This window comes from Crocodylus siamensis, chromosome 2, assembly GCF_052110815.1.
Source record: "Crocodylus siamensis isolate JL-2025a chromosome 2, ASM5211081v1, whole genome shotgun sequence".
NCBI lineage: Eukaryota > Metazoa > Chordata > Crocodylia > Crocodylidae > Crocodylus > Crocodylus siamensis.
The window spans coordinates 186127343-186153455 of record NC_143396.1 but is presented as its reverse complement, the minus strand read 5'-3'; the positions used below and the strand labels follow the sequence as shown (position 1 = coordinate 186153455).

The 26113-nt window shown below is 39.9% G+C and overlaps 1 protein-coding gene across 5 annotated transcripts in view; it reads right to left on the bottom strand.

Moving 5' to 3' along the window:
* The window catches only part of PLEKHA7 (pleckstrin homology domain containing A7), a 332850-nt gene that overhangs the window by 10187 nt on the left and 296550 nt on the right, over positions 1 to 26113 (bottom strand). For 4 of the 5 annotated variants that reach the window (XM_090032588.1, XM_090032590.1, XM_090032589.1 and 1 more), the window contains 11 exons: positions 21185 to 21253; positions 20941 to 21021; positions 17952 to 18101; positions 16202 to 16303; positions 10533 to 10641; positions 9428 to 9663; positions 7447 to 7635; positions 7138 to 7255; positions 6662 to 6741; positions 6040 to 6240; positions 2779 to 2931 (listed from right to left, as the gene is read on the bottom strand). In XM_090032588.1, coding sequence (XP_089888714.1) covers positions 2779 to 2931; positions 6040 to 6240; positions 6662 to 6741; positions 7138 to 7255; positions 7447 to 7635; positions 9428 to 9663; positions 10533 to 10641; positions 16202 to 16303; positions 17952 to 18101; positions 20941 to 21021; positions 21185 to 21253 — 1488 coding nt within the window. Of the gene's footprint in view, positions 1 to 2778; positions 2932 to 6039; positions 6241 to 6661; positions 6742 to 7137; positions 7256 to 7446; positions 7636 to 9427; positions 9664 to 10532; positions 10642 to 16201; positions 16304 to 17951; positions 18102 to 20940; positions 21022 to 21184; positions 21254 to 23389; positions 23471 to 26113 lie in introns of all 5 variants that reach the window. The other variant, XM_090032592.1, reaches the window with a different exon arrangement.

Here is a 26113-nt window from a genome sequence, read left to right as displayed (position 1 = left end):
GATGGGATCTTATGCGTAGCGCTACTGTTTTACAAGTGTTGCAAGCGCATTACAAAATCATGCAACCCTAACAGATGCATTACAACAGGTTGTACTGATATTCTTTGAGATTCCTAGACTTCTCACGAAATCCCTAGTAAAAGTGTGCCTGTCTTAATTTAGAGACTAAGGTATCGATAGATATAACAAATGTGTTGATATCACTCACAGAAATGGTCCTACTTTTAAAAAAAAAAAAAGATAAATTTAAATAGTTAACTATCCTTTACATCATCTAAAGCAAAACGAAATATACTTACAATGAATTAAAGAGCAAAATCATTCATGTTAAAAAAAAGAAGTCTGCCCAAATAGCAAAGTACCAGTATAAAAAGACAGCTAAAGATTTCCATGTCATGGCAAATTCTTCAACTAGCATAATGCCAACATAGATGGCTCTGCATTAACAACTTGTGGTCTTTCTCCAAGCACAGGGAAAGACATTGGCATGCAGCATCAATGTAGATGAGCCCCATTGCTCTGCTGCAGTAAATCCTAGATATCCCAGTGTCATCCTGCTGATTTCCAACACCTATCTTTGGGGAGCTATACTCTGGGTATTTTCTAAGAGCTGCAGGCATAGAGTATCATTCTTGTGCAATTTAAGAGAAGGACTGGGTACAGGAGGAGATTCCAGTAAGCTTGGGTAGAGCTTTGCCATGATATGTTAAGAGCAATGGGTGGCAGGAGAGGGAAAGGTGACAGGAGAGGTTTGTTTTTCTAACTTGTACAATCCACATGAGTTCACTGTTCCCCACAGAACAGATACAAAATTTCCCCAACACCTCTATAGATTGGATGCTTCAGCAGGGCTTTTTGGTACTTTTATCTAATAGCCAATTCCATTAGCTATTAGCAAAAAACCCCCAAAATCCCTGCTGAAGTGTGCCATCTATACAGACTTTGGGCAAGCCAGGTCAAACTAACATGACGCCTCTTCTGGATGTGTACAATGCTTGGCATGGGGTGCACCAAGCTGCTAATAACGCACTGTGCTTTGGGGGGGTTTCCAAGGCAGGGACAGACATTGAAAAAGCCTGAATTAATTCAATATTTACAGGTTTCAGTTTCATAGTGTTTAGGGTCAGAAGGGACCTAAACAGATCATCAGGTCCGAACCCCCGCCCTGGGCAGGAATGAGTGCTGGGGTAATAACACCCCAACCAAATATCTATCCAGCCTCCTCTTGAAGACCCCCAGGGTAGGAGAGAGTACCACCTCCCTTGGGATTCCATTCCAGAGCCTGACAACCCTAACCATAAAGTAATGCCTCCTGATGTCCAGCCAGTTAGTATAACCTGGCTAGGCTAAAATAGTTTGTAAACACATAGACATCCCCTCTAGACTGAAAAAATTCAGGCACATGCCTGAAGTGGCTCAGGCTAGAAGCTGCGGGGTGCTAGAGCAGCCCTCCCTTCCCTTCAACCCTGCTGAGCTGAGGGAGGTATGGCCAGGCCCCGGCAGGACACTCTGATTTGGGAGGGGTTCCACCCACTCCTGACCAGCCCAGTAGGCAGTTGATAACAGTGTTTATCACCCCATTAAGAAAACAACAGAAACATTACCAGCTACCTGTTGATTCTGCCTTTGTCCTGTCTGCCACAGCACAGACTGTAGCCAGCATGTGATTTGCTAGCTAATGCTGTGTGTCTGTGTAAGGCAGAGGGGACGGGGGATCCCTGCTTAGCAGGGAGTGGTGGGAGGAGGGAGCAGGGGGAAACAAGGCAGATGCCTACAGTTTCTTCTGGAGTTTCAGCCATGGAGCAAAGGGAAGGGGCCAGCCCTGCTGTGGAGCAGGGAGCTCCACCCAGCCCCAAGAGCATGCCAGGATGCTGGGGGAGTCTGATTTAACTTAAACTAGTAAGGGGTCTGGGACAGACATTGCATAAATCGGTTTGACCCAAATCAGTCAAGTCTGCTAGCACATTCAACCAGGTTCATGTCAAACCGGTTTCAGCCATTTTCAAACTGGTTTATGTGCACTGAACATCTGTTCTGTTACAGGTTTAAACCAGTGTCTGATCAATTATACCAATTTATGTGTAATGTCAGTCCCTAGCCCAAGTCTGTAAGCAGCCTGAATGTACAAACATGAAGTTTTATGTAGACAACACTAGATGCACTGGGTCAAATCAGGAAACACTCCATTTGGGAAGTAGCAATAGAAAAACTGTAGCTTCTCAACTCCTCATTAAAAGTGCTGCAGTTCATATAATTAAAGAAAGACTTTACTGCCTATTCACTTTACTAGACTGTCTTTGTCTTCTATAGAACCTTTTACTTTCATTTTTCTTGCCACGTGTTATTCCCCTTCTAAACCACCAGATGGCCGTACAGCATTTCAAACAAAGGCTTTACTGAGTTAGAAAAGATGCAAGCAAAATCTCGGGTCAGTTATCACAGACGTATCTTTTTCAGAAAGCCTAAAGTAATATAAAGTCATTTTTTTCTTGGCCATCAACAGAAGATATTCATTCTCAACTGAGGTTTGCTAATTTATCTGAATCAAAAGGCACAGCCAGGTAGGGACCCTGAGTTAGCTTTTTTAAAATTGCATTCCCCATTTTCTATTTTAAATTAGTCTTTAGCAGATACCTTTAACTCCTATCTGAAATGTGTATAGCAACACCTAATTTGTTCACTTTTTCTCTTCTCCAATTTTAACATTTTCCAAAATATATAACTGAACATTTAACATTTTTTCACACACTGTAAAAGGTCATAAACCACTAGTGTTACCTCTCTGCTGATATCTAAATCATAATCCTGAGGCTCCAGGTCCATCTCTGTCACTGGTGTGGGGTGGATTTTTAGCCAGTCATTTTCATCCTTTTCTTCTCCATGTACTGTCCTCTCAAGTAACTGCAAATCAAATTCTTGCTCTCGTTTCCACTGGTAACAGATACAAAACAATTAACAGTGTTCAACCAGAATGACAAATTGATGTTCTAGCAATCTTTATGGCTATGAGGTTGCTGAAAGTATCCAAGAAGTTAAACTTTTGAATCAGTAACAGAAAAAATACAATTGGCATGCAAAATACTCTTCCTTGGAAATTCCTTCTTAATCCTACATTTTGATTTCTAGTTGTGCTACAAGGTTTTAGTATTTTTTCCTGCTCGATATTGTAACCAACTGGTACATCTATGTCCCTAAAATTCTGGAAGACTGTGCCAGAGGGACAATTATACATTACACTGACAATCACAACTGCATCTTTTATTAAGAACTGCTAAATTACTACTGCTGTTGACATTTCATAGACAGAGAACTTGACTGTATTTATAAACCTAACATTAAAATCCATTAAATATTTAAAGTATCTGCAAAGCCATCATAAGACTTCACTGAAGACAATCTACATTTCAGTTACTATATACATTCATTAACAACCTACCATCTCAAACTTTTCCCAAAATAATCAACTATCTTTATAAGACAAACTACCATAAATTCAGGGCAGCTTTGTAGCTTGGCTTTATCAGTTCAAATCTGAAATAATGACATAGTACCGCCTTTTCAGCTATGCACATCATAAAAATTCATACAAACTCACATGACTAAAAGACTATAGAGGTATTTACGTTTGCATCAAATGTATAACTAAGTGGTAGTGTCATATTTTGGTTGGGGGAGATCATCAATTTTACCTTCCACAGCTGAAAATGGAAAGGACCATTTTCCCCCCAGTGTTTCTAATCATGAATGAATAATTTCTCAAGTATTTGACAATGTAGCTAGGAGAACATGGCTTCACACACATGCTTTTTAAAAACATATATACCTATAATTATAGTACAAAGGAGTGGGCACATTGCAACCCTTGGCTGGCTTTGATGAAAACTTTCAGCCACACAGACTACATTATACATATTAAAAACTGATTTAAACCTATTCATGCACAAGCTCTCAATATTCACTCAGAAGATGCATAGTTTTATACAGATTCAAAATGTCATATAATTAAAAGGCAATTGAATCATATAAAATAGAGAGATCTCTTCTTGAAAATCCAAAGGGGGAAAAACACATTTTCTTACATAGTTAATGCTCAAAATACCTTCTTCTACTCAAATTCAAACCAGGCCTGATTGTCATAAGATACTTTAAAACACACACAATATTATATCCAAATTATTATTATGTTGATAAGAAAAACATCAAACTCCTATTACGAAACAATATTTTTATTGGCTTTGATGTTGAAACTTTTACATTAAAAAGGCATTTATATAAACAAATAAATCCATGTACTATATTATAAATTTAGAATGTCAATCTACACTTGAGAGGCAACCAATTTAAAAAAATAGATTAAAATGAGAGTTACACATACCATGTATGTTGAAAGCATAAAGTTACATACTGTGCAGCACCTTAATTACATATTTAAAGGTTTACCATTTTGGCTGCTAAATAGTTGCAATGCTCTAAAATAATTAATTGTGCTATCAAACATACTTTTATGTTTTTTCAGCCCTCTAGACACAGGAGTCATTTCCTATGAAGCATATCTGGGGCTGGTGGAGATTGTATAATTTCTTTATAGCAAGAAACAAATCAAGATGGCACACAAATTTATAAATAAAACATACGTCAAAATTGTTAATATGGAGTGTCATAAAATGTTTATATTAGATGTGTATATGTATGTTAAAGTCTTATAACAATACAAGGTTTAGTTTTGCTAATTAAAACATGAAAATGGCAGTGATATCAAAGTTTTGCTCTATGCCAAGTATATACTATCTTTCAATAAATTTGACTGCAAAACAGAAGCTGGGACAGATTAAGATCAGAATCACAGGGTTGGAAGGGATCTCATACAAGCTGGCCCAATAGATATACGATTCCTAAACCATCCCGGACAAATGCCTATTCAGCCTCTGGTAATATCTCTAAGCAGAGCATTCTTATTTTTTTGGTACCATAAACAGGAATAACTAGGTTGCAAGTTTGTGTTATTGAAGGAGTCTTGAATGAGAATGAAAGGTGAAGTAATACCAAGGGACCTGAGAATACTAACATTTGACACACAGCTACCAAATGCAATTAAGCCTGGTAAAAATTGAGTAGTCTAGTTAGAAATTTTAAATTAATTAGAAACTCTTTGAAATAAAAGTAAAGGCATTAGATAGGATGAGTGACAATTCTAAAAGCAAGAGATCTTGTGCAATGAATTAGGTAAATAAGGTGAGCATTTCAAAGCTCTAGTGAACAAAAGAAAAATAAATTTAAAAAGGAAGACTAGTACTACAGTGGCTGTGCAATTACAGTTCATTCTTGTTTTGACACCAAGTGAGCAATTGGGTACCTTCTTCACTTTGGATTACTTTGTTTAGTATCCCAAATATACCATTACATATTTAAATTCAAAACAGCATTTACTCCCAAATAAACAACCAAAAAAATCTCTTCTTCAACAAACCGACTCCAAGCCATACTTTTCAACACATCCAGCTTTAGAGAATAACTTATAGTAATTAAAACATATTAACTGTCACATAGTTAGCTATGACGTATTAATAGGTTTTAAAGCTGATTATCAGTTTATGTATTTTGTTAACTCCTCATTAAAAAAATAATGGTTTGATAAAACCTTAGGTATCCTCTAAACTACTTATAAAGATTCTTTTTAACACACTAATAAAAACATTCAAAATGGCCCATTCTGTTAAGGAGTAGTTTGAAAAACATACAAACTTCATTATACTAATTACAGTTCCAATCAAAATCAATTTCTGTTTTTGAAAATCCTTTCAATATATTCTATTCTCCTCTTGCCATACTAATTCACTAACCAACTTACCTGCAGAACCTGCTATATATGCTGCAACTATTTGTAATCAGAATCTGATTATGTTTGTCACACTCTTGAAACTGATAATACACTGCATTATATAATTAGGCTAGCATCATGCACACTCAAGTGAAAGTGCTTACTAGAAAAACTACAGATCATGTTTTTAGCTAAGTCCTTTTAAGACATGTCTAACATACTGAGCCTATGTCTGCAGAAATGGGTCGGATGAAAGACCGAGATGAAACAGACTGTCTTTCTCCTTGGCTAAGAGTTCTCTTGCGTTCACGAACTAATGCCTTTTGATGTCGTTTCATTCTTTCTAGTTGTTCCTCAGCACTCATCTTGCCTCTTTGGTGGTCTCCAGAGTATAAGCGTTCCAAGGCACTCTTTGGTCTTTCCTGTTAAAAGTAACAAGGTATACAAAACACATGTTATAATTAATACTTTATATAAGAAGTATACTAGAAAAAATGTCTTTCCTCAACTTTCTCACTATAAATGAGCTGATTTTCTTTTATTGCTTCTATATATTTCACACATTTTCAACTTTACAATTTAATTCAGCAGTAAACACGCTGTACCTTTGTTTGTTACTCTATAACAAATACAACAAGTTATTGGGTCTCTGTGAATTCCTGGTTAATTTTATAATATGACAAATAAGAGAATTTAATCTGATAACAGGCAACAGCAGTATAAAAAAAGTATTCATCTCCCAAGTGTTACCAGAATCTCAGCTTCTGTTAAAAAAAAATACACCTATGCTTAGCATACTGTCCTGAGAGATCCAGACATTTTATTATCAAATGTTCTACATACCTTGGAGCTATCTCTTCGAAGTGTTGCATAAGATGATACAGTGGATGATTGGTGCAGTCTGGAAGTTGATCCAGATAATCCTTTATAAAGAAAAAACCCAATACTTTAAAGCAAAGCAGTTCTCAAGAGAAAAATAACAGGTAGGTGGCCTTAAAATCATTTTACATTTTTTATTACATAACTACTATAGCCCATGTAGTAATACAGTAATGGGTCACAAGGCCAAAGAATTTAAGAGGATTTCTTTGATGGCTGTTATGCTATGTTCCTCATTTTCTAACACAACAATAAAAACACCAAGCACTAGTGGTATTGTCAAGATACTGAGAAAATGTATAGTATTTGAGATCACAGCACAGTCAACTTTTAAGATGACGACTCCAAAATCACCCCAAAGCCCTAACAATTAAAATCACAAAGAATGTCATGTACCAAATGCCTTTTAACAACTGTCTTGTAAGTCTCCCCAGGCTTACCTCTGGTAGGCAATGTCTGGTATCCACTGTCAGAACCTATGAAACCAACTGCAGATTGGCTGAGATCACCACTAATTGTTGCCAATTCAGGTTCACTCATGTACGAACGAAGTTCTACCTATGTGGATAAATATTCAGTTTATCAAATGAGCCTATATAGATTTAAGACAAATTCAAATAGTTTCCTTGTAGGCTACATGTTAACACATTTTCTCTAACAATCTATCATTATTTCTGCTTGTTCTACAATTTACCACAATGAACAACTGAAGTCCATGAAACAAAGACTTGGAGTCCGTGAGTGCTCACCCTATAATCTCCATTCGTACACTGCCCTAGTTCTCGATCTCTCTTTCTTTCATCTGACTGACGTTTCAGGCCCCGTACCGATGTGTGTCTGATAACAGAGGCTTCCCTTGGAAGAGGTGGAACAGCTGGTGGGTGATCATCAGGGCTGTAGAGTTGAGGGAGAGGAGGTCTGGGTGGTGCTTCATCTTCCTAGTTAATAAAATTTAAAAAATTGAGATTCAGCAAATAGTATGCCATAGGTTTTAAGAGGACAAAAACCGCATGCTTCCTCCTACATTTAAGAGGTATTAACTACTAGTGAACTTCTGCCTTAATACAGAACAAAATATATACCTTCCTACCAAGCAATTAATGTATATAAATTGGTATGTTATCCACTGAACTACTTCTTCAAGTACTAGGGTTCAGTTCTTTTATGTACAACTTATAAATCTCTCTCTCGTCTATGTATCAAGGGGCTTTCCTAGACTGATTAGGAGTTGCCCCACCCACCTGTTTCTGGGCTAACTGCCCATCTCTCTTTCCTGCCTTGCCTTGCTGTTTAATAATTGGTGTCTTATTTAGGCAGGAGGCTGCCCTTGGCAGCCCTGTTCTCCTGGGCTTATGTATGCAGTTTCAACCACCCCTGTACTGCATCCCAAGCCTTGCAGATCACACACGCATGATGTTCCTTCACACCACGACTGCTGCTCCCGGATCTCACAAGGACTCTCACTCCCTCCCTGGAGCAGCAGGTCATTGTGCTCAACCTCTAGGTCCTTCTTTTGACCCACACTTGGCCTCCTTTTGGTGGAAGACTTACTGGGGTCAGGACTCACCCCTAACTCTCTGGCTGAGCCCCCATTCAGCCTCTGGCCCAACTACTATCTCAGGCGTCCAAAGACATATCTTGGTCTACTCCCCACTCCTCGGGTTCCTACTGTATCAACTCTAGGGCCTCTACACCATGCCCCACCCTGGGGTCTTCTCATCCTCCTCACACTCAACTACATCCTTACACTTGACTATTGATGGGACTGGCCCTTGCACTGCCCTTCAGGCCTACTCCCAGTTCAGCCCTATTCAACATGCCCCTGGGACTGTCCTGCAGGCTGACTCCTTGTTCGGCCCTACTCAGCCCCCCTCACACACAGTCCTTCAGCCCTACTCCCCTTCAGCTCTACTCTGTGTGGGGCCACACACCTCCACCCTCTTCCCTAGGGCCTCATTACACTGCCATCTCTCAGGGCCTTGGGGTCAACCACCCCCATAGGCTCAGGTGGCACTCTGCTTGCCATGCTTGGCCCACCACACTCACTCCCCAGGGTCTTGCATCCCCCTCACGGGTTCAGGTGGCTGCAGCCATGCCTGGCCCCACTACTGCTTCCCAAAGCCCACCTGAAGATGGAGGCTGGGGTTAAGGCACCCCTCCTCGCCTTTCACTGGGGACGTAACTGGCTTAGCATTTCTTGGGGGCTCCCATGCCACTAGGAGCCCCACCAGGCCACCCTTCCCCAGCAGGGTGCAGTTTTAGGTCATGGCCAGAACCAAGAGCCTCCTGCTCTTACTTTCTAGATGTTCCTACTGCAGCTCAGCCAGGTGATGTTTCTGCCTGGACTGGCAGCACCAACCTGCAGCCTCTTTATACCTGGTTCCCCAAATGGCTGCTGCCATTAGGCACCTGGTAGCTGCCTGACTTTCTCCTTAAAGTGGCAGGCACCCGCAGGTGCACTGCCACAGTCTCCACAGTAGATAACATTGATTTCATTTATTTTATTTAACAGTATATGTTTCAATTGGCTCTTTTAGAATTATATATGAAACTTGTTTTACAAAATGCAAAACCATGTTACTTACTGCTTTCTGTCTTTACCAGTATACATTTTGTATTATTGGCCAATTTTAAATTAATAAGAAAAATAACAACAAAATATTTTCAAGTATAGCAATTAGAAAGAGTAAAAACAGTTTAGTTAGAGTCACAGTAGTAACACTTAACAACCTTTGGTTTTAGCTTAACTGGTGATTGAAGAGGAGGTTCAAGTTTCTTCAGATTCTGTGGATGAGACTGTGTTCTAGGCTGAATATAAGGCTGTGGAAACAGCCTAACCTCCAGAGATGACTTAATGGGACTAGATGGAGGACTCTGCTGAGTAGAAAATTTGTTCTCCATAGTTGTGAGTGAAGTTGGTAATGAAGGCACTACAGGCTGAGAAAATGAAGGCACTGTTTTTCTTTCTGGGGGAGAAACAGGTAAATACAGTTGAAGTTGTATATATAGCTATATGTGTCCAAAATGTTAAGTTTTTCTATAGAAATAGTCAACAAAAGAATATGAGTAGGCTTTAAAAATGTACTGTATTTTGAAGGTACAAAAATCTCTCATGTTATGACTATGCCTTAAAATGTTCATCCCTCTGGACATGGATAGGCCTCTGCAATTATATTTTAAATTTTTGAATAAATAATTAGCTCCGTAATCTTAACTTCATGCCTTGTTTATATGTACTGGGTAAATATATATCTTTAAATATATACTCAAAACTATCTACATAAGGCATGAACCAAGTTGTTCTTTTCCAACTTCCTTTATCATTTTTCTATGAAATATAATGAGGCTAACTGGCATGCAGACTATGTATACTGTTTCATTTCTCTTTTGTTTACAACAGAAGGCAGCTTGATCTGACAGCCAATTGTCTGCCATAAATAAACTAGAATGACAGGAAGGCAGAGGAAGGGGCACAAATAAAAGGAAAAGATTGATAAAATGAGGATTGAAAGAGCTACTAGGTAGGTGGTAGGTAAAACAGAAATACAGCAAGTAAATGTGGGAGTGCTCTAGACTTATATCTTTCCTGTGGATAACTGATCCTTGATATTTTTGCATGGCTTAGCTACATCAGTAAGTATGAAGACACCCAAACCAAAACAAGTGAGACATGGAGAGTTGTGTTTGGCATCCATGGATTTCTGACCCACCAACAGCAGAAGCATTCTGAAACAGTATATATTCTTTGGCCTCCTATCCAATTCTGAAGACCCATGAAAGTCGAGATAAATTTGAATACAGCTTTACAGTTGAACTTTGACTAAGTTTCTCTTACCTGGGTTCTTGATAGATTCTACTATGATTTTGTAGTTTGTTTTATTTGCACTTAGACCAGCTGTAACGTCTTCAATTCTCCATAAATCTTTTTGCATTTGTGATTTCTCCTAATGTTAATTAAAACAAAAGTAAAGTAAAAATTAATTCTCTACCTATATTTATTCCATTTAATTTATTTTAAGCCAAATATTTTAGTGACATTCTGAAACTTTGGCTGCATATCTGTTACTGAAGTAGGAACTCGTATTGTTAGCATATTTAGTTAGCCAGTTCAAAACTAGAAGTCTTCCTCAGAACTATACTGGTGGAAACAGGGTAGTCTCCAGATAAGATGACAGCTGTGTAGTTGTATATATATGTTAAAGCAGATTCCAGAGTTTGCAGGCATGCCTAAGAGTCTAGACATGGGCTCTCTGTGGTAACAGAGAGAACATCTTGCTGCTGTTGGGAAAAAAAATCTTTCTTGCAAAACCTCTTGGGCAGATTTTCTGAATCATGCAAGATATTTAGGATAGCCGTTAGTCTCAAGACGACTAATGATGTACCAAAGGGTGAAGGAACCGATCAATATTTGACATCACTCTAGAAGATAAATCTCTTTGTGTCATTGACAGTTTTTACTACTTGGATTCTATGATCAGCAAGAATCTTGATCAGACTTAACTGACTAACAGAATTGGAAAAGTACCTAAGAGTTTCGGGCTATTACAGAAACATGTATGGAATAACAGCAAGCTATCAGCTAAAGTGAAGATGTGAATTCATGAGATGTGTATGCTGTCATCCCTGCTTAGTGGTTCAGAAACATGGACTACATATGCTAGGCATATGAAGAGACTGAACAACTTCCACATGAGATGTCTGTGTAAGATCCTGAAAATAAAGTGGGAAGACAAAATACCAAACACAGAGGTACTGGGGTATGCAGGACTGACACACTTAGAAACCACTATCAAGAGGAGGAAGTTGTGATGAATTGACCACATCAGGAGAGGGAGAAAGACTATAGTGAGATTCAAGATAGCTCTAGAAAGTGGGGTCATCCTCTATGGCGGTACCACAATGTGTGTAAAAATGATACAAAGTCATTCAAAATCAGTGTAGAAAGCTGAGAGAGGTATGCAGAATCCTGTCCAATCTGCAGGAAACATATGTCACTGGGTACATCTCAACATGAAGTGGCTTTGATGGAAGCAAAGCAAGGAAGAAGAAAGTAGTATGCTGTAAATTTGGACTTCAACTCAGACAACATATGGATCTGTGAAACTTGTAACTGTGTTACTCTCAAATTGGACTTGTCAGCCACAAATGGAGTCATCAGGCATCTGACTAGACCTCTTACATGTACACCATGATCCAGGGGCTTGAAGGTTGGTTACTAAAATGTATATCTTGAAAGAATGGAGTGCCAAGAAACTACCATTTAAATGACAGAGAATGTCATTTGCTTTTAAGCAAACTCACTGGATAGATGGGATATTTCTTGAAATATTGTCAAGATACAAATTAGAAATTTACAAATATTCCACTTTATTTTCTTGAGAAGAATTACACTGCAGGATACCAAGTACTGGATTTAGAGTGAACAAGCCTTAGAGTAACCTGTAAAAAAAAAACAAACCCCTCTCTCTGAACCAACTCAGAAAATACACCTTCTGTCAATGTTGAAATAGTGAACAGAATAAAGAAGACCTCTTCAGTGCTATTTCTTCCCATTGCTTAAATCTTGAAGCAGAGCACTTTGAACCCCAAATGGATGAGGTGTAGAAAGACAAACAGTTGGAAATATACATGAAATATGAAAAGCCAGAGACTGCTGCTTACAAAATAATATGTAAATGTACTTTATGAGAGAGTAAGAAAAGTTAGCTCAAAGAAATAAATTATTTCCCCTATCTTCTCTAGTACAAATAAATAACACTGAGTGATTCACAAAACTTCAAGAACACACTTATTAAGTGAGAAGTCAGCGCTGCCAAAAAGGTGCGTCACAGTTACTACCGATCTGCACAGACCCTCCCATCTTAGACAGAACGTAAGCAAGCACATAAGCTGGATACAAACAATTGATGGAACTGAAAGGGAGGCGCCAGGGCTGGTGTGGGAGACTTAACAAAGGTCAGCTCCTCACTCCTCATCCCAGTGAGGATCGCAGTGGCTCCTCCCCAAGGTGAGGCAAGGCAGAGCTGGGGGTAGGGGCTGGCACAGGCTCTGCTGGCTCAGGGGAACTGCTCCACTCCCCAGCCCTGACACCATTTGCCTCTTCGCTCCCTGAGGTGATGCAGGGTTGTGGAGCAGTTCCCAGAGCCAGCGGACCCCGCACCAGCCCCCAGCCCCAGCCCTGCCTCACCTCACCTCGGGGAGGAGCTGCTGCCTGCCCTGCATGAGGAGTTTGCCTTTGGTAGGTGTCCCATGCTGGCCCCAGTGCCTCCGCCGCACTCCGTGCCCAGCCCCCCTCTGGGAAGCCACAGCCCAGCTCCTCTCTGGGCAGGTGTGCGGTGTTAAAAAGTTACTGAACGGCAAGATTTTTAATTGTGTGCAGCTGTGCACGCGCGCAGCTTAGAGGGAACCTTGCTCCCAGGAACACCTTAGCCTTTCAGGCCAAGACTTCTTGTATGTTGCAGAACTCTGTGGGTGTGGATAGACATAAAACTTGAACCATTTCAAGAATGTCATTGTGTGGGAACCTGCTCATAACTGTCCCTGGACAGAAATGCCCACACATACCCAGCTGGGGTTTTAAGTAAAACCTTCCTCTTTCAGGGACTGGATTGCTGCCAAAATGCCACCGGGGGTGGTACAGTAACAGACCATCAAGCCTTCCAAGGGTGGAATCAGCAGGGCAGGGCTGGTTGCAAGAATGCAGCACAGAGCATGAGGAACAATTTACTATTGATGAGTCAATTCACTTCACATTGAGCGTGGAATTGACAACCATTCTTTTCTATTAAATGCCCATTGTGAAATGGCTCTGTTTCCCCTCACCACCCCACCCCCAAAATTGACAAGTGTTTACTGTTTTATTGTGACAAGCACAACCACCCACTCACCACACAACTGGGGCTACAAAGCACCCCTCCCCCTGCTAAACCACCTCCCCACCCTGAACTGATACAGAGGCTTTCTGCTTCCCCATGGCTGTGATTTTTGGAAGCAATAGATCTTTGGGCAGTACAGTCCTGGTTGCATCCCAGAGCAGCCCAGGGGGAGGAGCAGTGCAGTGCGGGATGCCTTGAGGCAAGACCAAACCCTAGGCACAGAATACTCTGTTTGCACATGACATTGAACCTGTTCAAGAAGGATCAGGTCAAAATAGTACTTGATTTTTCCAGCATGCTTTTGAAAGGTTCCAAGAAGTTTAAACCAGGAAGTGGCCTGCACATCTAGATTCTTGGGGCTCCTGAAGATGTGCAGGGAGCTAGCTCCAACACGCTGGAAATCCAGTGCATTGGAGCAGACCCGATTAATCAAGTCTGCTGGACCACAGAGATTACCACGCGCCAGTAGACTTCAGCATCACATGTATCAGCATCCTTGTGCTAAAAAATGGGGTGGGGTGCTTTGAACTAAGGCTCATTTGATGAGCTTTACTTCAAGGTGCCCCACCACCATTTTTCAGCATGGGGGACACTGATATACATGATGATCGGGCACTTTTAATTAGCACGCCTCACTAATTAAAGCGTCACCTCCAGGAGCACAGGTAAAAATGCCCTTGGGATTTTAAAATGTATTTATAACATTCCATGTGTTATGTCTGTTAGATCAATGCTGTCTGTTAGTACCCTGTTAGGTCAATAGTTTCCTCTAATGTACCACTGGCTTCTCCTTACAGAAGATGACTGCCATCACAATACAGCCATTGGCTATTCAAGCAATTTTGTGCACAACTATTTATCTGTCCCCCTTTTCCACTAGCTGGTGATAGGATTATGATATGGTAGGAAAAGACAGAAAAGTGTGAAATATGACTAACCACAAAGCACAAATCTTTACTATGTTCAAGGGTACAGACATATGTATACATACCATGATAAAATTTACATAATTTTATATACCAAAGTAAATTAAATCAGAATGCTATCTGGCAGTCGGTTCACTCAAAAGTCAGATATTAGAGTACCTTAGTAATAGGTAATGGGGGAAACAGGTGTTTGCATCTAGTCAATGGCTCCCCCAGCATGAACAGAAATAGATGAAACAAAGTGTGGTACAGGCAGAAGTGACAATTTTCACCTGATCTGGCCACAGAAAGCAGTGTATAGCTGTGACCGAACACAAGTGCATGGCTGCAGACAGCTAAACAAATGGCTGTTTGGGTGAAAATCTGAACCCCTCATTGCATGAGGTATCAGATAAAGACATTCCAAAATGTAACTGGGGTCTGAGGATCTCCCAGCTTGTCACTGTTTTCAAAATGGGAGGGGGAAAAAGGGATAGGAGGGAGTTCAGTCTGGGGTGTTTTCAGCCCCCCGGATGGTGGGGCAGGTGTATTGGAGTCCCCTACTGAGGTAGAGAGGCTCCAATTCACTCAATCCCCCCCACCCTTCTGAAAACAGCCAGCACTGGCGGAGAGCTGTGGCCATTGCTATGGGAACCTGGCTGCAAGGTCCCAGCCCGCAGCTAGATTCCCCTCCCCCTGGAGCCAACAGTGAACTTCTGTTTGGTCTGGGGTAATGTTGTAACTCAGGACACTTCATAGGTATTGTTCTGAGTAACAGCTGGGAGCTGCACTTCTATCTGCACCCTTGGTGTAACATACACCAGCAACATGTCTCCTTTTATTCTCTCTCTTACCTGGGGCAAAGTTGCCCCAGTTCAGAGGTTTGTCTTTTGTCCACTACATTTTTTACATTGCTGTAATGCCAGTTACACCAATATAAACATTTAGTCTGTCCCAGCCCCAAATACACAAGTGGAAATGTCACCTTTGGGAAGTATATTGTGCACAGAAACATGCCCAGTAGCAATTTGCTTGTTTTTTACTATATTAACAAGAAATAAACTTGAGCAAGCTCAACACTAAGTGTATGGACACGCCAGCATTGAGGGGGGAAACTTACAATCTTAGAAAACCTGGTGAGAAGAGGAGTGAACAAGCATTCCTGTAACTGATTTAAGACCCTGATGGCTTTCAATTACTGCTGAGTTTGAAATAAAACAATAAAACATGAACCAATCTAGCCCAATAAACCTTTCCACTAATATCCAAATTATGAATATTATATTCATAATTATATCATTATAATAATAATTATTATTATTAAATTAATATTATTATATTATCAAATTATATTAAGAATGACAAAAGTGAATTAATGACTGATGTTATTAAAAACCAATAGATTTATTCACAAAGATAGATCAAAGTAAATATAAAACTAAAATTATGCATGATCATATATCAAGACAGTTATTAATAGCAGTGTGTAATAAAAATATAACAAAATACTGAAAAGTGAGCAGATGTGCAATATTCTAGGAAACAGTTATACGCATTAAAAATAGTTATCTGTCAGCTATACTGCTACCATTTCTGTCCTTTGCTAGCCCACAGAGGTATGTGTAGCTATCCTGCACAGACAAAGTATCTGGAGACTTTCTCCGATAGCTTAATTGTTTGAGAGATCTGAGCACTAGTAAGATAGTATCTGAAAACAGACTCACCTGAGTAAAAAATGATCCGTTCATCTGTTCCTGTAAGGCTTGCTTCAATTGGTTCACATCCTTTTCCAATTTCAGATATGCATTCCAGGCATTTTCCATTTCCTATTGGCAAAGAGAAAGACTAATGCAAACCTCAAAATAACCCATAATGCTTGGAAGTACTTTGGCCTTTTATCCAGTAAAGCAGATCAGCATACTCTTAAACTTTTACAAGTGTATGTTTACACTCAAGAAAGAAATATTATTCTGTTCTGAACTCAGTGGAACATCATATAAGCTTAAAGCTAATCATGAACTTCAAGCAGTGTACTGTATTAGAGCCAGAATGCTGTAGGCTGAGTCCACAATCTCCATCTAGAAAATTTAGAGCGTGGGTGTAAAAATCAAGTCCATGGCCCCTCCTACTACTCCCTCTCCCTGCTCACCTCTCCACCATGCTGAATACAGTGCACTCAGAATCCACCTTCCTTCCCTCCCCCAATGCCGCCCAGTCTGTGATAGTGCTGCAAGTGCATCTACATGAGCAGTGGACTGTGCAATTGTTTCTGGTGTTACTGCACAGCAACATCTTCACATGGTTTTTTTCTGATGCTACTGCACAGTAGTTTGTTACTACTGCACAGTAGTATCACATCACAGTTAGTGCCTCCCAATGACACTGTGCAGAAGCAGTGAGGTGGGGGGGGGAGAGGAGGAAGGGCAAGGGAGGAGCCATGTGCTGGCCAGAATGGGCACTGCATACAGCATAGGTATTAGAACATACATTTCATATGGTGCCTGCTCAAGCCAGCCTAGAATTTGCAGTATACAAGGTGTCCACTCTTGCATCTGTGGCATGGCAGAGTCCCAGACTAGGGGAGGGTGGGAGGACAACACATGCAGAGTAGATCCTGGACTAGCTGGGGCAGGTGCTGCATCTGGCATGGCTCCCAGAGTGGATGCCACATAACGCAGAGCCTGGAGCACAAAGCCAGTTTGGTGGCATGAGGATCTGATCAGACCCAGAGGCAGCATCAAGAGCCAGTCAACAGGGCAGAGTAGGTCAGTTCTTTGGACATCCCTGATTTAGAGCAATATGTCCACATGGAATGATCCAGCAATTATTAAGGAGAAAACTAATGACCAAAGGAATCCTAACAATGACATGAATTCTTAAAAGCAGACAAGGTTCTTTGGGTAGATCTTTTATTAGACCAACTAAATAGTTGGAAAAAGCCACACATCCTAATTTTATGACCCCATCCCTTCATTTACATTCTGTACCAAAAAGAGACTGGACGAATTCTTGGAGGTAAGATGCATCAGTAACTTCTCAGCATGAGAGTTAGGGGTACAGCCTCGGACTCAGAACTTCCGAGACCTTAAATCCTGGAGGCCTCAAGTGAAAAAGGAACAGTGAAAAAAACCCCTGGTCATACCCAGGTCACTCTCCCTTTTGACATCCACTCTCTGCCACTGTGAAACATACAATACTAGGCAAGATGGACCTATGGTCTGACCCAGTAAATGGTGCTTCTTATGTACCAACAGGTATCTTGTTTAATGACAAACATTAATTAACAGCACACACTGTGCAATGGGCCAGGCTGGAAGAGCTGCAGTTTAAGACAGTTATTCAAAGCACAAAACTGCATTAGTTTTTTTTTTTATCATGTCCTGTACATTAGGTTTAACCCTCTATGTGAAAACTAACTATTTTACTGTAGCTGGAACTTAATTTAGTATTTCTTTGGAGGCACCATATACATACGGTTGATACTTTAGATATTTCAGCCCGAATATGAATGAGATCTTCTTGCAAAAGTCTCTGCTGGTAAGAAATTTTTTCTGTGTGTTGTGGCTGGTCTTTATACTGCTCCATCTGTCTATGTAAAACCTCTAATACAGATTCCAACTGGTCCTAAAGAAAAAGTAAAACAGCAGTAAACTAGCAACATTTGTACAAGTTTTCACTGATTTACCAATGAGAATATAAAAAATTCTGTCTACTTTAAGTCTTTCTTTATACCTTACTTTAAACAAGGATCAGAGATTTGCCTTTATGAGACCAAAGATAGAAACTAAACATTACAAACTTGGTAATATCTATGATAAACAAGGTTATGGCATTCTTTCTATTACAAATCCTTGTTTAAACATTCATACCTTTCCAAAACAATAACCAAAAGGGATGAACCTTTTCAAGTATAGTCTCTGTGCAATGATTCCCGTTTCTGGAGAGAAACATCCCTGTCACCATTTCTTGAGTATGCTCTTTTCCAAATAAGATAGAAAGGGTGCTTGTAAACGTGATAGGGGTTTGGTTCTTAGGGCTGAATTCTGTGTCCCCTAAATTGAAATGGTGGGTTTTTAATTGAAACCCACCATTTCAATGTAGGGGTTTCCATCGCTGGTATGGTGAAAGGCCTAATCCTTTTTTTTCCCTGGCAGAGCCTGCCTGCAGCCAGGAGGCAAGCTACCACCTGGCTTAGCAGTCCCTGAGCTGTGAGGGTCCCCAGTCCTTCCCTCCACAGTGGCAGCACTCTCCCAGGGCCACCATGGTGGGCTGCTAATGGGCTGGGTGTTGCCCCAGCTCAGAGGCAGCACCTAGCTCGATCCAATCTTTCCTGACTCTGAGATGGGGCAGCACCTGGCCTGCTAGTTTCCCTCCTGGGTGGCCCCAGGGGATACTACCATCACGGAGGAAAGGACCAGGCCCCTCTGCAGCTCAGGGGATACTTGGCCCACTGGTAGCTCGCCCCCTGGCCATGGGAGAAGCGGGCAGCCTCCAAAAAAAAGGATCGGGCCTCTCGCTGCTTCTATCTTCAGCAGGCACCTACTGAAGGCAGAAGTGATGAGGGGCCTGATCCTTTCTTTCTGCGGAGCCTGCCAGTCTTTCCCATGGCCATAGGGCAAGCTGACTAATAGATACAATGCATCATTGCAAACTAAACTACAACAGGGTGTAGTTTAGTTTGCAATGATGCAAACTCATTTAAAACCCTCAAAACTCCTGCACATGTACTGTGTGATGCCATTAAGCCACACAGTGACATTTTCATCACGTGTACATGTTAGTGGCATCACGTGTACAAGTCCTCAAAGTGTATAATTTATTATTCACTGGAATAGCTAAAGTAATCAACTCATTACAACATTTTCTATGGAGCTTTAATTTAAAAAAAAAAATCTAGTGTTGGTCTATTTGCATATGAGCTCCATTGAAAACTGAAAGAGGGCACCAGTTTCTTTTCAGAAGAGATTTTTCTCAATTGTCTCTGAATTCTTCAGGGCTTTGGTTTTTTGAGGGCTTTTTTGTTTGTTTTATTAAAATATGCTAATATAAGTTTCAAAGCCAGTAACATACCAGTAACATAAAATTAGTTTTACAAACAAACAAGAAACTTAATATTTACATTTTGAATTCTGACTGGGAATGATATGGAGGCAGGAAAGGGCAGGAGAATGAAGAATCTAGCCAAAACACCAAAATAGTAAATGCAACCGTGGAGATCTTGAATCCCAAATCTTCATGTAGATTTGTGCCTTTCCTCCTTGTCCTCTCCTGCCCTACAATTTTTTGTTTTATACCTACTGCTAGCACAACATACAAGCTACAATGTATTTAAATATGTTTCTTGCTATTGTGAATTTTTAATAGTGCTGTGTGTGTTATTGCTGCTTGCCTCCTACCACAGTCATGTTAAAACAAAAAACAAGACTATTACGAAAAAGCACATTTTCTCCAAAGAGAATAATGAAAATCTGATGCAATCTATTTTTCTGAAAAGCTGGAGTGACCTCCCCAGAGCACAAAAGCCTGGGCAGTGTATATGGAGACACTAGGTTGCCCACACACCGGTGTCCCCCCTCTTGGCCTTGCTGGTTTAGTCCAAATGAAAGGCAGGTGCCAGCATATATGGAACTGGCTTAGCTGCAGTTGCTGCTAGAGCAAAGGAGATCATCTATTTGTCTTCTAACAGGGCTCCACTCCTAGGCTGGCTGCCAACCAGGGTTAAAGGTCACATTACACTTAGACTGGTCTAGTAAACCTAGATCAATCTAAGCCTATAACCATACAGAAGTTTGGTATGCATAGATCAGTCTAAAAAAGGTGCAAGCAACCTAAACTTGATGGACTCGACCTGGACTCGATGATCTCCCGAGGTCCCTTCCAGCCCTAATGTCTATGAAATAAAATAGACCTCATCCAAGGTGTGATCAATTGAGATCGATTCAGTTTAGACCAATGTATCAAACTTCTGTACTAGTTCAAAGAGCCCCATCTACCTTATCATGGAGCGTACCTCACTTCCACAAGCTTCTGGTGGCATTTTCTCTGCCAGGGGTAAGGCTAATAACCCCCTCTAAGGAGTTCTTCTGCCTGAAGTCATTGGCACTAGAGAGGGTCCTGGGTTATTTAACTGCCACCCAGCACTTTGCATTAACAATGACAGCTAGCAGGTAGATCTGCCTTGATCTGACCTTTACAGAAAGTCACATAAAAATAAATGGGGATAGTTTTAAAATGCACACTGTTACAGCTTTTCAAACACACATGCCAAATTATATTCAAAATGAAATATATCTATTCCATTCTCTAATAAAATGATGTTCATAATGTCCAAAAAGAACGATTAAGATACTTGCACAACATCATAATTTGGTTTCGGCTTACAGTCCAAAAGTTTGAGTAAGAAACTGGTAAAAAAAAAATTACTACTACTACATTATATATAAAAACGTTCAATTTAATTTACTTTATTTTCCTTAAGAGTTCTTATTTTGTCTTCTAAGTCCTGTAGAATTTTGTCCTGTTCACAGAAAACGCTTAGCTTGACCTATAACAGAAAACCAATATTTAGATTATACTGAAAATCAAGCAAATTTTCATTGAAAGACTTGAGATTTTATTTGGATAGCAATAATAGTTAGAGTGTAATGAAAAGAGACAGATGTTAAAATAGCTATGATAAGATTTTGAAGGGATTATTTCATACTTACATCAATATCACTTTCTGCAATCTTGACAGGTTTTGTACTTCGTTTTTTTAGTGTATCATACCCCGTCACCTAAGAATAGGTTTTAAAAATGAGTGGCTGATGGCAAATTAAAACAACTGTGTTTCAATAATACATATTTTTGTTGAATGCTCAAGGCACCAACAGTAAAAATAAATATTCAAAGTTTTATCATTTAATAGAAGAGATTTTAGTTAAATTCTAAGTATTATAATTATATTAAACAGTAATATAATTTTCTTAACATGAACATAAAGCACTCCAGAATTATTGCAAAAAGGTTTGTCATAAAAAAAAAATATTTGAAAAGATCATAATGGTAAACTAATCTCTAATCCAAAAAAGATTACCAACTAGTTAAGAGGCTATTTAATCATTTTGGCAATAGTGTAAGATTTATAAGTAAAGATAACATAGATCCTATTCGTTGTTTCATACAACATAGTGCCCCTGTTGTGCAAAAGACATAATACACGAGTACTCTCTCTGAAGTTCATGGGACTGTTCATGTTCTTTAAACATAAGTGTAAGTATCTGCAGAATATAGGCCTAGCTGACTAAAAAATGTCTTTTATACAAGATAGGACATTTAGTCTGGGGCAGAATTCAAGAGCCAGATACAATGTGCTTTATTTTTCCTACTGCTTTTCGTTTCTAGTACATTTTCTTTTATTCTAATAATCGCTAGCTCCAATATGTAACTTCTGGAAAAGAAAGAAGATAATCCTTTAAAATCAGCAATGATTAACTATACTCTCAACTTTTGTGGTAGATTGTTAGGACAGTAGTTTGACTAGGAATGGGTGTGAGCATGGCACCAGCCCCAGCCACCAACTTAAAGGGGCCACAAGATTTGTGTTTACCATCACTGACAGCCTGGTTGCTACTATACTGCCCCTGGCCCCAAAACTGCATGTTATGACTGAGTTAGGATGGAGGCACAGTCATTTAGTCAACTCCCAGGCTGCACCTCACCTGTTCTATGGACAGACAGAAGACTAAGGGTTCTCGGACTGGCAGTCAATTTCTCTTCATGGTCCCTACATTCTTTTAGAAAATACAATTTAATGAAATAACCTAATATTACTAGATTGTAGCTACTTGTAAAGCAAATAGTATCCAGTCAAAGAATTTCCTTATATTGACTTTTTGCTTCTTTCTTTCATACACACTAATAAAGTTTAAAGAAAAGTTCTGTCATTACTTACCCACGGGAATCAATTTTCTAAACTAAAACATGACTGCTGGCATCTGTATCCCCGTATATGCTTTGTTTAATGACTTAACTGGGTTCTTAAGACATCACTGCATAGGTGTGTTTTTGCTACAATAACAGTCATCACAGCAGATGAATCCTGGGAAGTTCCTCAGATTGTCATTTACCATTATTTTAGAAAAAGCTCTTTTTACATGGGACCTTCAATTACTATTCTAGCCTTAAAATATGAGAGATTCAGATATAACTCATGTCTGTGTGTCTACCTCTCTGTTTTCAAAGATGCCATGCATATTTATCAAATGAATTAATTAAATGTTTGTTATTTCCATCACCAAATATAGAAACTGGTTTAAATTTGTATAGAATTTTCAACATTATCCATCCAGCAATACAATGTTTTACTTTGGATTTTATTTTCTTTTTAAAAATGTTAATATAAGTAATTTAGCATTATTATTTGTAAATAGTAACTCACATTTTAAGAATATGGAATTATTTACTTAAACATAAATATAACCACTTCCAAGTACTAAATGTGTTCATTTAGTAATCTGTAAGCTGGTAGGATGGGAAAACTTCTACCAAAGCACCAAAATCAGCAACAACAAAAGATACTGTAGCTACTTGGCTATAATTTAGAACGAATTATGTAATCAAATGTAATAAGTTATCTTAACTTTAAAGCAGTGAAAATGAAAACATAATATTAAGTTCAGCATGCTTTCACATTTTCGTAATTACATAAAGGAGTGACTACTTAACACAACCATTCATTGTCAACACATGAGAGGATGAATCCAAGCATTGAGATCAGCCATAATTTTGCATACAGCCTCAAAAAAAAAAAAACTTACAGGAAGCTCTGCTGTATATATCATGAGACACCTGTGGAAGCTAGGGTATGCAGACATTGACTGCTGCTTGGAAAAGCAATGGAATGATCACATTTCAGAGACAAGCAGTCTTACATTTATACTGGACAGTAAACCTTGTGCTGAGTTCTTTAGCACTTTGTAAACCATGTTGATCACAGGTCCATTATTTTTTATCTGTTTCAAACAAAAGTTTAGTCACCGCGTCTTATAAAAAATATGACATCCCCAAACCCCATGAACAATGACAATACAAAGGTAACAGATGTTGGGTCTGTGTGTAAAGCTGGTATTTTAAGGCGAAGGTAGGTACTACAGCAGACTTGTTATTGCTTATTACCCCTTCACTGAACAAGGAGTAGTAACATGTGGATAACTTCTGTTACTTCCTGACTGTTAGGGAACATGGAGTCACAATCTTCAATCCCTGCACTTCTACCATATCACCAGTTTAAATTTAAAATAAAAAACTCAAATATCTTAAGGGATAATTCAGTTCAAAATCTACAGCACCTGATACTTGGCAACATCATAATATAAAAAGCAGGAGTATCATCATAACAAATATAAGATTGGAGCAATGTAAAATGAGTTTTTCAACTCCCTGTAATTTGGGTTTTCCAGAATCACCTCTCTTGTACAAAGAATATGATGCTGAATTAATTATATGATCCAATATTTATATTTTAAATACCATGGCAATGCACCAAGGCATTGATTAATGCTGCAATATGCAACTCCTTGATACTAACATCAGAAATAGTTTCCTGGATACAATATTTTAAAAATGTCAATAAACAAAGATAGACCAATGAAGGAAGGTGATAGCACAATAGGACAAAAAGAAAAAAGATTTCTTTGGGGTCAAATTATTACTTAAATGATGCTGTCCTGCACTTAATTATTAAGTTATCCATTTTTATGTTGTCATATAAGAACCATGAAGAAAAATGGATTGCAGGTTTGGAGACTGGGAGCCAATGGAGTGAAATGAAGACTAAGACTGGACAAGGAGCTGGGGCAAGGGAAGGTAAGACTGAGATCCATGATCTCATACTATTTCTCCACAGTATCCTGGCTTCATTCAGTGCACATAAAGGACATGCTTGGCAAGCATGGTCTTGTGGTTTAGGTATGGGGTTGGCAACATATGGCCTGTGGGCCATAGCTAGTCCATGGAGCCACTGGTTCTGGTTTGAAGGCCTAGAAGGCTTTGCCAAACTTTTGTTTCAGCTGTTGACTGCTGCCATGGAGATGTGAAATCTAATCCATCCTCTACCACAATTTCCAAGTGATACAGGTGAAAGCATTTATAAAGGACTCTTCCTAAATGGTCACAAATTACATATTATTTTCTGGATTCTTAGTTTGGGAGGCAGATCTGAATAAATGCTGTGCACTCCCCACTTGAACAGTCTCAGGGACAGCTGTGCTCTGAATGCATCAAGTATTGTATAATATGTGCTCTAAAAGTAATCAGGTACTACCCATCTCAAACTGGGGACTCCAATTAGGATATACTTTTCACCTTTGTTTCTATACCTTCATCTCCTATGTGCAGGGTAACACCAACAACATCCCCATATCACAGGGTGACTATCCATTTTCTAACTTCCATGTCTATCACTTAACAAACCAAATTATTTTAGATGTAGTGCAGTGAAGGGTGGAATACATAACTACTCCTCGGGACTTAAAGCCATTGTACTACATCACTGTGAGCTATGATGACCATACATCCAGGTTTGGTTGGGACAGTCCCAGATTTCACAGGCTGTCCTGGCCAGTTGGTGAAAATTGAAACAGAAGTCCCAGAGTCAGCCATCTAACATGAACCCTTCTTTCTCTACTGACTGTACTGTGCATGCGCGTGGCACAGCAGAACTAGCCTGAGGGAAAACGGTGCCCTAGATGAACTTGTACTTTGCCCCCCCCCCCACTTCCTAGTAATCCCATTGGTGTCCCTTCCCTAAGTCAGCAGCACTACTGCAGACAGAGGCAGGCAGCCACGGCATGTGCTGCAAGAAGGCAGAGCGGCATGGTGCACCAGGCAGGTGGCTGGGCAGGCACTGCTGCAGCTGTGCAGGAGCAAAGCAGGTAGACTGGAGCAGGTGCCACACTGCCAAACTTGTCCAGCCTGGCCCCATCAGGAGAGCACCAGCTGGAGGCAAGGGATGGTCTGGGAACTGCTCCAGTTTGCCTACATTGCTCCTGCATAGCAGTAGTACACCATGCCACTCCACCTTCACTTGAAATACTGTTTCAGATTTCCTTAAAGATAATATGGTCACCATCCTGTGAGCAAATTAAGAATGAAGGACAAAGAGTGGGAGGTAATTCCTGTCATTAGGGTATCCAAGGTGGACTTACTAAAGGCTTTGGGATGGGGAACGATACAGGGAAGCACATCCTGAGGCTGTGGGGGAAAAGGTGGGGAAGCAGAGGCTGCAGGGGTGGAGGGAGGCAGAGGCTGTGGAGGGGTGAGGAGACAGGAAGCAGAGGCTAAGGTATAGGGAGGCTAGAGGCAGGGCTCAAGCCCCCTGCCTGTCCCCCACTACTCACCTCCGCCCCACCACTACTTTCCTCACTGCAGCAGTTGGGGGATGGAATTTAAAACAACCTTCTAATAATTAGATCTATAATAATATTAATATATATAATATTATAACAAATTTAGAAAGTTTCCATGTATAGAATCTAATTACTAGGGGGGTCATTTTGGATGTAAGTAAATACAATATTTCACGGATATTAATCTTCACAACATTCCTGTGAACGTAGCTAGTGGTCCTTATCCCTTCTTACACAAATGGAAAATCC